General features: G+C 34.4%; 1 protein-coding gene across 1 annotated transcript; it reads left to right on the plus strand.

The window, feature by feature from the left end:
• Window positions 1-2,873: 2,873 nt before the first annotated feature.
• Ccm3 (programmed cell death protein 10 Ccm3) lies at window positions 2,874-8,864 on the plus strand. Its single transcript, XM_089630987.1, has 5 exons — window positions 2,874-3,083; window positions 5,400-5,577; window positions 5,867-5,999; window positions 6,722-6,883; window positions 8,591-8,864. The coding sequence occupies exons 1-5, from the start codon at window positions 3,012-3,014 to the stop codon at window positions 8,673-8,675; spliced, it is 630 nt and encodes a 209-aa protein (XP_089487113.1). The 5' UTR covers window positions 2,874-3,011; the 3' UTR covers window positions 8,676-8,864.
• The last annotated feature ends 9,415 nt before the right edge of the window (window positions 8,865-18,279 follow it).

An 18,279-nucleotide genomic window follows, 5' to 3' on the forward strand; every position in this document is an offset into this window, starting at 1 on the left:
ATCGAAAAATTACTGTACAAATAATTTTCCCACAGGAATGAAATATTTTTTCCGGGTAAAAAGTAGCCAATGTCACTTTCCAGTCTTCCAACCTTCCAACTATCCTTATGAAAAAATCAAGTCGATCGGTTGGTCCGTTGCGACGTGAAAGAAAGACAAACAAGCCAGCAAGCATTTGCCTTCGCTACTTGCTCTCGCTAATATCGAGCCATAATCGGCAGAACAGCGTAAGCGACAATTTGCAAATTATACAGGAGAAGGTTTTTTTTAATTAACTCTCTTAATTGATTCCAAAAAGGATTTAGGTTAATCAAGATTAATAATCTTTGGTTACTGCCTGTATGAAATGAAAATACTTTTTATTTAAATGCCTCCAGTTGTCGAGATAGTGGCGGTAACGCTGTTTTGCCTGTAACCCTAACAGATTTTTTTCCCTCTGAAATGTCGCTTACGCTATTTGGAGTAGATTTTTAAAAAAATTTTATCATGCAATAGGCCATAAGTAACTACTAATAAAAAACATATATATTTTTTAAGTAATATTTTTTTAATTATCTTGCTTGTACTTTACAGGGAAAATTAAGAAAAAATATTATTTTCTAAAAACTATAAAAATAAAACAAAAATATTTTAACAAATAATAAACATAATAGATACATCGTAGGTATATATTTTTTTAATAATAGCACTTATATCGGCAATTTTTGAAAAAGTTTGTTGGTTTGAGCCACATTTTTCAAAACTATTCACATGTCTTCCTGGTCGGATTAGGGTAAGGTATCTTCCACTGTGGATCCATGTGGCAGTTCCAAAAATTCATGCCTCATCCTCTCAGGAATAATACCTTTCTCGCAGAGACCTTTAAGATCCCTATACTTGATCTCCGTATTTTCGACTATAATACAAATTTACGCTTTCTCCATGGGGAGTGGTTAGCACCTTCTCGAGGTCAAAACTTGCGCACAAAATATCATTATCATTTTTGCTTTTAGCCTGATCATTAATGAAGATCTCTTTGCATTTTTCCTTTTCGCTGAGGTGACTTTTGTAAATATCCATTTCAGTTTGCTGAAGCTTCTCGTCACCGGACAAATTTTTCACTTTCTCACATAAAGAACACTTGTCCTTTTTAGGTAAATGAAAACCCAAGTTGAAATTCGTATTAAATATTTTTCTTAAAATATTCAGACTCACAATGTTACTATGCCCAGATTCATCTAATGAATTAACATTTTCAATGTATATTTTATACACAGTTTTCACATTACGCAAATCGGCAGGAAGATATCTTTTCGAAGATTTATTTCGACAGTAGTGAGATGGAACAGCGGGCAATTGTGTAGTAAACTTTATTACCATGTCCTTTTTTTCTTGGTCCGTTTTATTGGATGGTTCGTGCTTTCCTCTCATATCGGTTTTAGAAAAATTATTTTCTAAAATATTATTGCATGCATGCCTGATAGTCATTTTCCCGATGTCAAGAGTTGTCAAAATAAATTGCTGACAGACTTGAACTCTTTTCTTGTTCCAATTTATGAAATTTTTATATGATGTGTTTCTTCTGCTATCATTTTTAGCCCTTTTTCTTTTGATTGGCTGTTTGTTTATACACAAAAGAAGCCAGTCCCTCTGCCGCTGGTTGCTGGCCATGCCCCAATAAAATGCATGTATGTTAAGGCGATCTTCTTCACTGAATTGAATGGCACAATTGTTGCCACATTTTTTATTTAGACACGGATTTGATTTAACACTTTTGTGCTGTCCATTACATTTTTCTCCTCTCCTTCGCACTCTCTTTGGGACTAATTTTGATTTCCTTAACCCAGCATATCCAACAGATAAATGTGGATCACTAACACTCCCAATAAGTAAGCTTTCATCGCTCATTTCTGCATAATCTGAATCAGGCTTCCAAGACTCTTCAGATGGTTCGAAATCTAAACATAATTCAGTATCGGAGAAATGAACAATTGGACTTAAATGTGCTGTTGCTGAAGTGTTCCCATCACAAACATCCATTTTCTGATTATGGGGCTCCTCGTCAATACATAAAATTGTTCTTAAATTATTATCGGGGGGTTCCAGAATGTCCATCGAATCACTTTCGCTATCAGTGTAATCTACTAGACGAACAGTAGTCAAAGGTTTCGGTAATGTAGGTGACTTTCTTGAATCACTATCTATCTTTGGCAGAATAATCGGTGAACCTGAAGAGGTATTGGCTATAGACTGTAATGCTATTTCTACCATCTTACGCGTTGGAGTTTGTGGAGCCATCTGCACAAGAAAAGTATTTTGTATTAGTTTACTTCATAACACAATGACATTTTACCCCTTAAACGCACAGTGCGTAGTAGGTAACAGTAATTATATTAATATTATATAACTAATTATGCTAATATTTAAATACGTAACGTTAAATTAAACAGATTTACCGGTCATCCGATGGACGCTAACTGACAAAACTGGAACATTCTCTACCGTTCGGCGTAAGAACGTAACCGACCATATTGTCGCTTACGCTATCAAATGACGTCGGTTGCGCTGTTTTGCTCGTCTACAAGATTTGTAAGGAAGTTCATACGCTAAAAGGCACAGGTACCAAAAAAGCGTCAGGCGTAAGATAGAACTGTTATATTTTTGTAGCATACGTATTAGGTAAAATTGAACGGCTTTCGTTAAAAATCGTAATTTGACAAAAAACGTCGCTTACGCTGTTCTGCCGATTATGGCTCGATATATCGTGATAGGTATATTTATTCTAATGAGTGGTATGATTTATGGGTATATATATGTGATTGGTTTATTTACGGGTATATATATTATCTATGCCATAATAACTAATAAGTTGTCTATAAAAGCGTCATAGAAAATTTCTATGCATTTTATTTTACTTTGTGACAGATCTTCGCGGTCCTAATATATATTTACATATTTACTTATATTTTGAACCCAATAAGATTTTTAATCGTTGTTTCGTTGATATATTGTTCTAATCTAATTTGTTAAGGATGACAATGGGAGATGAAACTCCTGTAACCTCACTTGTTCTTCCAGTATTGATACGCCCAGTCCTTACACAGGTTAGTGTCAAACTTATTCGTGTCATGATTTGTAGTATTTGTACCATATTCTAAAGAATCTATTACTGACTGCAGCACCTGGTAAATACAGAAAGGCGTAAAAACCAAAGACAAATTTATAAGTTGTTTTTATTAAAGGTGATTCCTTCTACGTTATCTTCTTTGCCATATTTGTACCAAAATATGTTCTCCAAAAAGAATAAACCACACCCATCACTTATCCATCAGCAGCAGCTTTCAAGAAAACCTTGTTCAAATGAATTTAAAATGTAGTGTTTATGGTTATAACCCAAAATAATCTTATTTTTTATCACTTCATTGTATAAAATAGATAGCCTGATAACATTCCATTCATTCTGTTCTCTTGGAATGCTGTAAATAGTCTTATCAACAAATATACCTACACGTATTTCGTCTTTCCTTGCTACTGGCTGGCTGGGTAAATATACAGAAAATAGGAATACGCTTAGTACACACTATTTTATGAAAAAACCACACTTTGTGATAGTTGGATAGTGAAAATAATGAAAATTAAGTATTTCAATTTCTGAAGATTAACCCCTCTGCCATATTGACCATTATATTTGTTAAAGAATCTGTCAGAAGGTCGGAGAGTGTACTTCCACTTTGTAATAAATAGTGTATTTCTCAATGTATCCGAAAACCAAAAACTGTTATTGAAATAGGCTTTCATATTTATTATTTTCAAAAATAAACATATAATTTTCAAATTATTAAATTTCTTAATGGCTCACCTTACGTTTTTTCATCAACACAACAAAAATAAGGAATAAAACCCACATTTTGGTTTACACAAATGTATAAACATTTCCGTCACCTAACTTTTTTATTTTTTCATTTAAAAAAAAAATTACAGTTTCATAAATGTTTCTCATAATGTGGTTGGAACCTTCTATTACATAGAGGTGCACATTTGAATTCTTCTGAAGTTATCTTCTAAATTTGAATTTAAGGTGTAGTGTTTTCTTTTTATAACATCGTTTACATCATAGTTCGCACTACCGCAGTAATGGAGACCATATGAGCTGTTCAAAAAGTGAGCAAATTGACTACACGGGTAATAGCTTTTTATTCGCAAAACCAAACCAATTAGCCAGAGGGGTTAATAGTTATTTCATTAAAATTAAAATCTATTGCTCACTTGGCGGTCATTGTTATTGATGTTTACAAATATGTTTGAAGGTTAGTTTTTTTTCTTATTTAAGCTAAAATATGAACCTATGATCCTAGATTGGTTCTTATTTTGGGTTTAATCCAAAACATGGCGTGAAGAAAAGACGTCAAATTACACACTACCCTTCATTATTGTCCATTTCCGGAAACTGAAATACTCTCTTCTCATTATTATCTAAATGATACAAAGTGTTTTTAAAATAAGAGTTTCCCTGTTTTCTGTATATTTACCTCTGGCTGTTTTAAACACAAAGTTATTAATGTCTACGAAACATTATTCAAACAACTTCAATGGACTAATGTGACATCTATAGTTATTATTCTTTACCAAGGCCATGAAATAAAAATCCGAAATATATAACACCAGAAGCGTGTACACTTGCAAGCCGAACCACATTTCATCGGAAAGGAACGAACCAACCGCTAACGGCCTTAAGATTAGTCACTAGCGCCCTTGTGGTGATTTTGCACAAAAACGTAGCTATACAAATCATCCAAATATTGTTATTATTAATAGCGGCTATTGAAATGTTTAACACTTTTGTTAAATATACAGAATAGTTGGACATCACTTTGTATCAGTTAGATAACAATAAAATGTGCCTATTAACTGTGTCCCACTTTCCTGTATATTTACCAAAGATACAACTATTTACGTCGGGCGGCATGCACAAAACAGATTATTAGGTTCTTTGGTTTTTGTTAGTTTGCATTGAAACGAAACCTTTCACAAACATGACTCCATACAAAAAAATCCAAAATGATGGTACAAGATCGTTTTATGGGGGAAATTTTTCAATTTAAATTGAAGAAAAATGGGACTTTAATGCATCTGTTACCATCTCCTCTGACTTAAATAGTTGTTTCTTGTAGTAATTATGTTGAAAAGAAGTGTAATTTCCATAATCTGTGCCTATTAAAAGTGCGGTGGTTAAGTAAATAGTTACCACACATTTTTAATAGTGGATTTATTCACTTTTTATGAAATAAGCTGATGTATAGTGCATCGCACCTTCATACAAAGCTCTCATATTTTTAATATACAGTAATAGTATTAAGAAGTATTTTTCCCTCGGTGTGATATGAAGTTCCTATTTGTTTTTTTGTGTGTTCATACGACAGTTAGAGAGATTCGATGTGGGCGCCTCGCAGACGCTGCGCACGGCCCTGGCGCGCGCCGAGGCCACCATTCCAGGCCTCAGTCACGACCTGGTGCTGGGCATCCTGAGGCGCGCAGACATGTCCGTCAACATGAACGAGAGCATTCTCCGCCTGCAGGGGAGCATTACAGAGGCTGATGGTTAGTTTGCAATAAACACATGTATTTCTAATTGTATTGGAATAACTTTTGAAGGTTATACCTTGTCACCTTTTTTATTTTCTGTGTCTTGTACTGTTTCATGTTTCGTTTAGATTTATTAGTGTTATCTTATGCAATGATTAAACATTACATTTCACCAGATTTTATTAATTTGTTAAGTGTCCTTGTGGGTGATCAATGGGCTAACAGATCTAAAGGATCCAATTAATCTGTTTTATGTCATTTATTTAATTTATATACCGAATTCTATACAACTTTTTTTTTTCAGCCATTGAGCTCCGGTTAAATAGATCAGAAGACGCATTCCAAGAGTTGAACAAAAAGTCTGCCTCATTAAAAAAGATCCTGAGTCGCATTCCGGATGAAATTACCGATAGGAAGACATTTTTGGAAACTATAAAGTGAGTTTGAAGTACGGTTTTCTCATCTTTCAAGTATTAACTTACTAATTTAATATTAGTTCATTTGAAGCCGATGCTTTGTGATGTTATACTATAATATAAAATAAAACAATAACTTAGTAAACATAATAATATAACAAAGTCATAACAATGAAATCAACCTAAATAAAAGCCCAATACATACTTAGGTTGTTCTCTATCGACAAAGAACCTCTTCCAAACCTCCTACCTACTATTACTACCTCTACCACTGTGTGTAAGCTTGAGGTTAAACACGACATTCGTTATAATCTACGTGTTCATAGATGGCATTAAATTAATTAATTTAATAAATACACTTTTTTGTATCCATGACTCAATCCAATATTGTATTTGTATGCCTCTCTGGAAAGAATTTAGTTTTTCGGGCGCAAACAAAAAATTCGTCTTAATATTGTAAAGCATAACTTGCAAAAAGCATATTTTAATAAAATAATTAAATTAACGCCATCTATGAACATGTATATTATAATGAACGTCGCGTTTAACCTTAATATATTGATAACACATGTTATTTGTAGATTTTAGTTTTAAATACAGTATTATACAGCCCTGAAGTAGCAAAACCCGGTAAAAATCAAAGCTGTGTTTGCTAGAGTTATTGTTTTATTTTAAATTACTAATTTAATCTTCTTTAAACAAACTTTTGAGTGTAAACCTAAACAATTTATTAATTCTTCCAGAGAAATAGCATCAGCTATCAAGAAGTTATTAGACGCAGTAAATGAAGTGTCCACATTTACTCCGGGAGTGGGCAAGCAAGCGTTGGAGCAGCGCAAGAGGGAGTTTGTCAAATATTCTAAGCGCTTCTCCAACACCCTCAAGGAATATTTCAAGGAGGGACAGTATGTGAAAACTATTAACTATTAATGAATGTTATTATCTAGTTAACTCTTTGCACGCGGCCGTATCAACTGTTGTTACGGCAAAAAGTCTATACTCACACGCGGCTGTATCAACAGTTGATACGGAAACTTTGACGGCCGATATTCCAGCTCTCTTTCGTCATAAATGTATTTCTTGCTCACTTGGACATTCGTAGAACTATCACGATGCTGACATCTACAAGAATTTCTCAAAAATAAAATTGTATTTCATAAAAAAGACCGATAATACATTTTTGTCAAGGTGTTAGTACTAGTATGTCATTCACAACTTGTAAAATCTCACGTGTCATAAATAACTAGCTTGCCGGATTGTTATGGTTTTCGGCTGTAAAATTTTACTTGTCACAAACCAGTGATTCACAACCCGCGGCCCAATTCTTCCCGCCCGCATGTCAATTTCACACGGCACACTTCACTACAGAGAAAAATCAAAATTTTTGGGGTATTCTTGAAAACCCTGGCTGAGAACATTTTTTTTATAGAGTTTTGGTTAACTCTTGACATGCCAAACAAAATGTCTGTAACAAAGTGGGTCTTCAGACGACCCCATGATTTTTCTGTCTTATGGGCTTTTAAACTATAGAAATCCCAATTATTTAGTCAATTATTAATGGTAACTTATGCATTTGCGCAGGAATACGTAAAATACTAAAATGATATGTCTAGTATCTAAGCTAATATAAGGAGGATAGTAATTTTGGGTACTACCTACTCCCCCACTTGGCTGCGGGATAGTTAATTACGATGCATTTTCTAAATGGAACTAAATTTGAAGAACTGGTGTGCGTACTGCGTACACCAAATTCTAAAAAATCAACAGAAACCATAAATCTTGAATTTCGCTGTCAAACCCCTCCTCCTCTACGAAAACAAAAAAGTGCACTTATAGGTCGCTGGTTGTTAAATTGGCAAAGTGGCCCCTCTTCTGAAAAAGTGTTTCTATCATAAATTCACCCCTTGCAGGGATGTAGGCACTCGTAACCAGGTACCTTCATTAACATATTTATTGGTTTTTAAAACAAAATTGACGTTGAGTTGCAATACAAAAGAACACGTAAAAAGGGAACAAATTTGCAAAGCTCAAATTTCTCATGACTTTTGCAGATTTTATGACAATTTTACATAGCGCCCGATGGATAGCCTAGCCAACAATCTTACACAGCTAGTGGCATAAACATAATGAATCCGTCCCTAACGGGATAGGAAAGTCCCGCTAGTCGCCCTTGTGCGCCGGGCAGCTAACAAATTATAAAATCTAAAGCAAATATTCGTTTTTTTTCAAACTCAATTAGTTCAAGTATCCAGAAATTGTGTTGACAAAATTATTTGCATGGTATATCAGTGAATCAACCCCGTTATAACAACCAACAATTATATGAAGATTAGCCCGAACTAAAATATTGTTGTATGATTGCTCCTTATAGCTATCGTTATAACCAAGTTTGACTGTATTTAGAAATATCAATGTCTATTTCAAAAACAATAAACTCAAAGATAACTTTATCTAGTTTGTAAAATGGTATTCGTTTTTACGACAACTTCAAAAATATGAAAAATATCACATTCAAAATTCTTGGGAATCATTCTGAAATTCCATGAAATTTTAAAGGCTGAAGAGTTTACCGATAATATGTAACTAATTTATTGAATTGTTATTTTTTTCAGAGCCAACGCAGTATTCATAAGTGCCTTGTGTCTGATTCACCAAACTAATCAGATTATATATACAGTCAAGAACAAGTGTGAATAAATACATAATAGGAAATAGAATCTTAAAACATTCCAAATTATCCTTTACTCCTTTCTTTTATTTATATCCAAAGATTGTGGATTGAAATAATATTATAGACATCATGGAACATTCATATTTATAGATATATTTTATATATTTTGGTGTCGATCAATTATCAAGATGCAGAATAAATTATTGTTAAGAATATACATTTGTTATTATTATTGTCTTTGTTCCTATTGCCCCGTTCTGCATTTCCTTGCTCTTCACAGCCGGGCCCTCAAGAATATTTATTTTACTTTGCAAAAGCAGTACAAAAACCAATACATTTGCAAAAACGATTTAAAAAGTATAGTTATAATAGATGTATGAAAAAAGGGTTACATCTAGGTACATATAATTAAAAGTAAAAAGATACTTGGTGCTTAAAGTTGTTGGACACTTAATTATCCCAGTAAGTCTTCCCAGGGGCATCAGTATTGGTAAGTTAATTCTGCGCCTGGAGGTTTCAGAAGCCTGTTTTGGCGGCCTCGTGTGAAATTATCCGGGATATCCCATTTTAGCCTGAATGTCTGGTATTGTTGTTATTTGAGTGCCTTACATTATCTACGAATTTAAAAAATATATATATATTATTTGCGATTTTGACCCTTATGTATAAGGAATTGTATGAAGAACAAGGTCACAATCGCTTGGGCTATTCTCGTTCTTTACGCAGCAAATACCGGAATGACTTCTAGCTTTTCAGATTTTTTACAAAGAATTTTCCTGTGGAATGCCAACGAAATATGTGCCGCGTTTTTAGTGTCAAAGCGTCTTCTTTCATTATTTTTGGTAATTATTCGGAATCGCTGGACAAGGGTTATATGAAATATTTATATACAAAACCTTCTGATTTACCTTAATTTACTATAAAAGGAATCTGACTGCATTTGGGATATTTTTAATTTTAGCATTTTAATTTTTAATTACGTAAATCGAAAATTCACTCTCGTTGTATGGGATGACAGCTGGAATGGTTTCTGTTGATAAAATTTTCTTTTGTCTGTATTCCTGATACGAGTGGCTATATTTTTTACCATGTGCAAATACTAGGTAGGTACTATTTTAGCCAAACTCGAAAAATAAAATAAAGATATTTAGGTATGTTTTATAAAATAGAAAAATTAAAAAAGGTGATGTTATTATAGGTTAGGTTGGATAATTTTAGGTTAGGTTGGTTTATTATTAGGATTTAGGTTAGGATAGATTGGATATTATAGGTAAGGTTGGATTATTATAGGTTAGGTATGATTATTATTAGGATATAGGTTAGGTTGGATTATTATAGGTTAGGTTAGAATATTGTAGGTTAGGTTCGATTATTATAGGTTAGGTTGGATTATTATTAGGATATAGGTTAGGTTGGATTAGGTAGAATGAAATCACAAACCAGTCTATACAAACCTAGCGTAGCCCACAAACTACTTGAAAACTGGGATATAACTCTAAAGGGGACGCGAGCAGGCGTTAAGTTAGGTTGGATTATTATAGGTTAGGTTAGGTTGGATTATTATAGGTTAGGTTAGGTAAGGTTGGATTATTTTAGGTTAGGTTAGGTTGGATTATTATAGGTTAGGTTGGATTATTATTAGGACATAGGTTAGGTTAGTTTAGGTTGGATTATTGTAGGTTAGGTTAGGTTGGATTATTATAGGTTAGGTTAGGTTGGATTATTATAGGTTAGGTCGGTTTATTATTAGGATTTAGGTGAGGTTAGGTTGGATAATTGTAGGTTAGGTTCGATTATTATAGGTTAGGTTCGATTATTATTAGGATATAGGTTAGGTTAGGTAAGGTTGGATTATTATAGGTTAGGTTAGGTTGGATTATTTTGGGTTAGGTTAGGATATAGGTTAGTTTAGTTTAGGTTTGATTATTATAGGTTAGGTTACTATAGTTTAGGTTAAATAAAACAATAATTATAATAATACCTAAATATAAATAATTTAAGTTTTTTAAGTAACATAAAAATATTTTATTTTTCGAGTTTGGCCAAAACAGTACCTAACTAGAATGTGCATTCTGAAATGATTCAAATTCTAGCTACTCGTATCAGGAATACAAACAAAAGAAAATTTTATCAACAGAAACCATTCCAGCCAATTCCAGCTGTCATTCCATACAACGAAAGTGAATTTTCGATTTACGTAATTAAAAATTAAAATGCTAAAATTAAAAATATCCCAAATGCAGTCAGATTCCTTTTATAGTAAATTAAGGTAAATCAGAAGGTTTTACATATAAATATTTCATATAACCCTTGTCCAGCGATTCCGAATATTTACCTTTTGATGTTTTGATTTTGACCTTTTGATTGACCGGTCAGTGGTTGAGTGGGCATAGCGCTTGGGTCTCACCCGAGCGTCGCGTGTTCGATTCCTCGGCTGGCTAAGTCCTCCATCACAACACAAGCAACATTTTCGGCTTTCTGTGGTGGTAGTAGGAGATTTTCAAACATTGTTGGGTTATTCGTAACCCGGGAATGTTTGTCTTTCTTTTTAAAAAAAAAAAAAAAAAGATGTAATTTTTATCATATTTCACCCAAGAAAAGTGATGAAAATTAATTTCGTAAGAAATGTCAAAAATTTTACGTCATAATGAATAATTTTATTTTTAGCATTATTTATTTACAGGTTTCTTGTACAAAATAATATTATTAGTAACAACAGTTGTATAAACTACCGAAATCTGGAAGAATTGTTATCATATACTTATTTAATGCGACAAAAAAAAAATTAGTGGACACTTAACGTTTGATTTTGGAATTAAATTGAGCTTGGAATGTCCTGGCACACCACAGGTGTTCAAAAAATGTTCAAACTGTTCAGAAGCTTATAAGCCATCAGCAGTAATCTGACATCCCTCCTAGAACTAAGGGCCCGTTCCCACTTCCATTTTAAAATCGGAGACAGATCCCGTTCGGATGCCCTAGCGGCTGTAGTGGATTTATGGAGCCGAGACGATTTTTAATCGGATCCGGCATTTTTTGTCGGATGGATCACCAGTGCAGCCCGTCCGTTTTCAAATCGTGTCGGAACTCGCTCGCACATCGTTTTGTATGGAGCTGTTCACACTTGTCGCCTAGTCGTTCCGGCAGTGCCCCCGCCACACCCCGACCCCTCCCCTCCCGCTCCCAGTCGCAAGGAAGCAGGCATGCTGCGTGGTTGTATTTGGTTAAGTTGTAGATGGTTAAAGGAAGTGATAGACATTCTAAAATAATTAAAGAACTTTAGTTCATCACTTCTCAACTCACCAATTAACACTTGGAAAGTTCCTACAGAAAATCTTTCAGCTATGATTGGATGTGCCCAAAATTTTCTTTTCACTTTTTTTCCTTCTTTTTAATAAGTACCACATGACAAGAGCTTCATCGTCGTCCATTGCGCACGACCGTCTACTGAAGAATGAGCAAATAAAATGATTTGGTTGAATCGACAATTATTTGTTTTCATAGAGGAGGATCCAATTTTAAAACGGAGGTGTGAACAGGGCCGTAGAGCATTCGATTTTAAAACGGGACCCGCCTCCGATTTGAAAACGGAAGTGGGAACGGGCCCTAAGGCTGCATATACCCAGCATTCCCGATAAAAATGATGTTGGAAACAGCCTGTGTTGGCGGCCTCGTGTGAACTTTTCCAGGACATCCCATTTTAGCCCGAATGACTTGTATTTGAACTTGAAGCTTGAAACTTGAAGCTTTAATGAATAAAGATCTCGCAAAGCTGGCTAAATGGCTTCGATTAAACAAATTAAGCCTCAATGTTAAAAAAACCCATTACCTTACTTTCGGAAAAAAAGATAACATGGGTATGAATATCATTCTTGGAAATGAAAAGCTACAACATGTTCAAGTAACGAAATATTTGAGGTTACTCATAGACTCTAACCTCTCGTGGAACTCCCATGTTGAGAATGTAAAATCCAAAATTTCCCCAATAACCGGTGTACTTTATCGACTCCAAGGTGTGCTCCCCACATCTTTACTGCGTGCAACATATTATGCTATGATCCACTGCCACCTGAGTTATCTAGTTAGTATCTGGGGAACCATTACCAAAAAAAAAGTTCCGAAATACAAGTAATTCAAAATAGAGCCGTACGTAATATACAGAGTGTATCGGCACGTACCCGACAAACTTTAACCAGCTATTCCTTAGCATATTTGGAGTAAAAAATCTTATGTGCACTTTGCTGTCCGGTAACGTTTTTTTTTAATAAAAATTTTATTATTCATATTTTCACCACATGTCACCACTGTTTTATCCTTTGACAAAGTTTGAAAACCCATCTGGCAAATATTTTATTCGAATTCCGTTGAATAATGCACGTGTGTACCTATATTGGCGCACGTTTACAGTCACAACGAAATAGCACGGCACCATTCGTCTCATTTTTAACTATTATTATTTAGTGTGTGCGAAAGAGCGAAGACGCTTTTTGACATACTTGCTTATAACAGCTGTTTAACACGAAACGCAATGCCAATGACAGTGATGTAGTGTGGAAATTTTAAATTTTTTTGTTTTCAATTGAAAAAAATGCTACCGGACAGCAAAGTGCCCATAACATTTTTTACTCCAAATGTGCTAAGGAATAGCTGGTTAAAGTTTGTCGGGTTAGTGCCGATACACCCTGTATATAATCTGCCATGGGATACACATGTCAAAGATATATACTCACAGACACAAATACTTCCTTTTACAGTCCTGCCAAAGTATAACATCACAACTGCCATTCTACAAATAATTCAACACTCCTCACACACCAACACTAAACCAGTCTTTAATTCTGACATACACCAGCACAAAACACGATCACAAAATCAAATACATTTATCATCATCTACTTACACGACCAAATTTGGAATTAACTCCTTACAATACATTGCACATAAACAATATAACGCATTACCTAGTAATTTAAAACTTCCGGCAACTAACAAAAAAACATTGACAAAAGCTCTTAAAAGATATTTCCTTAGCAGTTTCATTAATGACTAACACAATCTTTCTCTGGTACTACATAATAACATCTGCGTTTATTTATTTTAATGTATTTTATTTATTTGCTTTGTCCTTTCTAATGTTGTCTTTCCCGAAATGAGTTTTATAAACTCATTGGGAATAATACATTATTACTTTGTTATCATTTTGTAATGTATTATCTTATAATTAAAAAAAAAAATATATGTTTTTAAACCATTCAAAAGCTTATGTCATCAGGAGTAATGTGACATCCCTCCTGGAACTAAGGCTGCAGATACCCAGCATTCCCGAGATTTTGTATTTTCTCAACTGCAGAATATTATTTATGAATGACACATACCTCTGAAGCTGGCTCTACACTCGCGCGCGAAGTCGCGCCGTGAATTCACACCGTGAATATACGCCGCGATCCGCGCGTGAACTGTGTCCATCCACACTCGCAAAGCTTCAGTCTTGTTCGAGACTTTAACCGCAAACCCTTTGCCGCGGGCCAAAAAACCGACAAAAATCGGGGAATGGCGCGAAGCGCGAATGCGAAGATTGCGAAGGCGTGAACAAGATCCACACTCGTGTTTCGCGGCCTTCGCGGCCGTTCGCGCCGCGAGTGTAGAGCGCGCTTAAGAGTATTTAATTTTGAACGTAGAAATGATGCATTCGAATAACTAAGTATTAATACCTAACTAATTAGGTTATAAAAGCAACTAATTGCGGTGACAACAAGTGAGGGGACACTTTATTGCATTACTGTGTATGTTTTACCACTAAGTAGGTACTTACTACTTACCTACTCGCCTTCAGCTGAATATTACATTTGATTGTATATTGGCTGGTTCGTCGCTGCCAAACTACTACTAGTAGTTGTACCAACTCCTCGCCGGGTGAATAATTTAATTAGGCTCCTCCTATTCACGAAACAATTTATTTTCAGTTGAAGTATGTTGGGTTTTTCCACGAGAGAGAGTGAACAAGTATGTATCTTTTTACAAAACAACATTAATGTAACATCTGTCGTCATGAATAATAATTAAATAATCAAACTATTAATTATGGTGAAAAATGAATTACCTAAATGAATCAAACATTCTTAATTTTTTATATTACTTCTTTGAAATGCATATCTGTCTGCGTGTCTACGTGATTGCCACCAAAGTTTTTTTTGTTATTTTTTATAGTGAATACCTCACAAGAGTCCCAACTGCTCCCGTCTGGAGCCAGTGAGACTATGGCATCCCCAATTGGGGGATGTTGTGAGGCTGAAGGTAAGTGGGGAAGGGAAAGAGGAAGGTGGGGAAGTACCTGGCTATTCAGATCTAGTCACTAAACACGGCTAAAGCCATTTGGAGCAACGTTCCAATTCTGAATGGTGGTCTTACACCAGGGCGATACTGGTAGTATCTTCCACTCTGGAACGTGCCGCAAATATACTATATATTATTTTAATTAATTAATTGTGAAATAACACAAATTAATCAAATAAAATTTATTTGCGCACGCCGGGTTCGAACCCGCGACCTTTCGAGTTGATAGAATGCATTGTTATCAGAGATGTGCTTTATTTCAAATAAATCCATTTCAAATGGAAATGCAAAATGCAAAATGGGTATTTTCCATTTTGCATTTTAAATGCTTTTCTAAAAACAATTTTGCATTTTGCATTTTAAATGCTTTTCTCAATGCATTTTCCATTTTAAATGCTTTTTTGCAACATTCTTCCTACTATCTCCACTCATCTTTTTTTCATAAGCCCCAAATATCAGTCGGTCCTCAACCTCGCTATGAGAAATAATTTACATTTGTCACGTTGCTCCCTGGTAGGAGCCGTGGCAATTGAGTGATACCATTACAAAAAATACTGATTCAAATACTGAAAATGGGGCCATGACGCTGTAATATTAAATTTTAGATAGCAATTTCAATGTTTTTACGTTGGCAACATTAGTCCCGCGCAAATTTTTTGTGGTTTCATAATCTGTAGTTGTGGTGTTTTTGGATTTACCATCATATAATATGTTGGTTCTACATTGACGTCTATTATTAAATGACAAAATTGTTTAAAAATTCTATAATTATTTTGATTGTTTGACCTGAGAAACCATTTTCCATTTTCAATGCATTCTGAAAATAGGTATTTTGCATTTTCAAATGGAAAAGTTTTGACCCATTTCCATTTTGCATTTCAAATGGTTTTGGGTACCCATTTTGCACATCTCTGATTGTTATCGACAACGAGTATATTTTCCGAGTTTCAGCTTAATCAGATGTCGGGACGTTGGTTCATTTCCACTTCCAAGATTTGCGTCAATGCATTCACAAAATAAGAGTTAAATTCAAATAGTGTATTTAAAAAAGGAGTAAATTTCCACTAAAACTGTCATTAAATGGTTAATATCACTACGAATGTACAAATGGATATGACTTCAGAAGACAGTCCCATCTTCGGCGAAGGCCAACGGAAGTTAGATTCGATTCTGAAACGGTCGGTGAATTATTACGTCTCGTATTTGAATATAAACGGAGATGATGCAAAACGTGCAGGGCCGGATTTTTTATTTCGCGTAGAATTTAACCGTAACTCTGGCTCAATAAACTCTAGAACTCGGAATTATTTTGAATTTAATTGCTATTTTCTAAATTGGAAACAGTTGTTTGAAGAATAATTCAGACAAGCGATAAAGCATAACACATATTATTTTAACAGAAAATTATCATAATATGGCATTTTTAAAAATTGGAAACGTAATATCCCGTGATTTTTCACGAGTCTGCGCTTTAATTCTTATATTTTTGGTAGTTACATTATTGGGTATAATGAAAATTTACCCGCCGCCGTCATTGAAATATGAAATACATTGGTGGTCAGTAATCAGCATGATTGTCGTCCAAGCAGATCGATGTTCGATTCTCGGCCGTGGCAATTCTTTTTAATCATTTAAAAAAAAATATATTTTTAAATAGAAATTTGTATGGCCTACGCCTCGCCTGGCGTACAGTTCTCGCTTCCTAAATTCCCGAAAAACCGAACAAAATCGCTATCCACAATGCACGATGAAAATCCAATATTTTAATCATAGATATGATTTAATAGTTACCTCACTTTGTTTCTAAGCAATATATGAACTAGATTAAATACCTGTATCTCATAGCTAACATTTATATTACGTTATTTTATTTTACTCTTAGCTACGATTTAAAAGTTACCTCACTTTGTTACTAAGCAATATATGAACTACATTAAATACCTGCTTCTCATAACTAACCTATGTTTTACGTTATTTTTTGTATTCATGGATATGATTTTATATGTACCTCATTTTGTTCCTAAGCAATATATGAACTACATTGTAGGTACACGTACCTGCTTCCCATAGCTAATTAACCTAACTTATGTACTACGTTATTTTTATTACTTTATATACGTGTAGGTATATCTATACATTATGCCATACAAGTTTCACTGTTCACCTATACAGGGTGTATCGGCACTAACCCGACAAACTTTAACCAGCTATTCCTTAGCACATTTGGAGTAAAAAATGTTATGGGCACTTTGCTGTCCGGTAGCATTTTTTTTTCAATTAAAAACAAAAAAAATTAAAATTTCCACACTACATCACTGTCATTGGCATTGCGTTTCGTGTTAAACAGCTGTTATAAGCAAGTATGTCAAAAAGCGTCTTCGCTCTTTCGCACACACTAAATAATAATAGTTAAAAATGAGACGAATGGTGCCGTGCTATTTCGTTGTGACTGTAAACGTGCGCCAATATAGGTACACACGTGCATTATTCAACGGAATTCGAATAAAATATTTGCCAGATGGGTTTTCGAACTTTGTCAAAGGATAAAACAGTGGTGACATGTGGTGAAAATATGAATAATAAAATTTTTATTAAAAAAAAACGTTACCGGACAGCAAAGTGCACATAAGATTTTTTACTCCAAATATGCTAAGGAATAGCTGGTTAAAGTTTGTCGGGTACGTGCCGATACACCCTGTATATGTTTTCATAATTATAAAAATTATGTTTTCTATGTTAACCTATAATGAGCTGGCTAAGTTTTCCATCACGACACATGCAACATTTTCCGCTTTCTGTGGTGGTAGTAGGATATTTTCAAATATTGTTAGGTTATTTGTAACCCGAGAATTTACGTCTTTCTTAAAAAAAAACTTGATTTCAAACAATTTAGGTAACTTTTATCCACGAGAAAGACTAAATTGACTAAATGATGACGATTTCATCTGTCGTTGTCATATTAGTATAAGTCAATTTAGCCAAAAATCCTGACATTCCACTACAAGACAAGGCCACTGTCTATACTGTATTTATAAAATCCTGACATTCCACTACAAGACAAGGCCACTGTCTATACTGTATTTATAAAATCCTGACATTCCACTACAAGACAAGGCCACTGTCTATACTGTATTTATAAAATCCTGACATTCCACTACAAGACAAGGCCACTGTCTATACTGTATTTATAAAATCCTGACATTCCACTACAAGACAAGGCCACTGTCTATACTGTATTTATAAAATCCTGACATTCCACTACAAGACAAGGCCACTGTCTATACTGTATTTATAAAA

The sequence above is a fragment of the Hesperophylax consimilis genome, chromosome 4 (genome assembly GCF_061612785.1).
Source record: "Hesperophylax consimilis isolate HC1 chromosome 4, BYU_Hcon_1.0, whole genome shotgun sequence".
Lineage (NCBI taxonomy): Eukaryota > Metazoa > Arthropoda > Insecta > Trichoptera > Limnephilidae > Hesperophylax > Hesperophylax consimilis.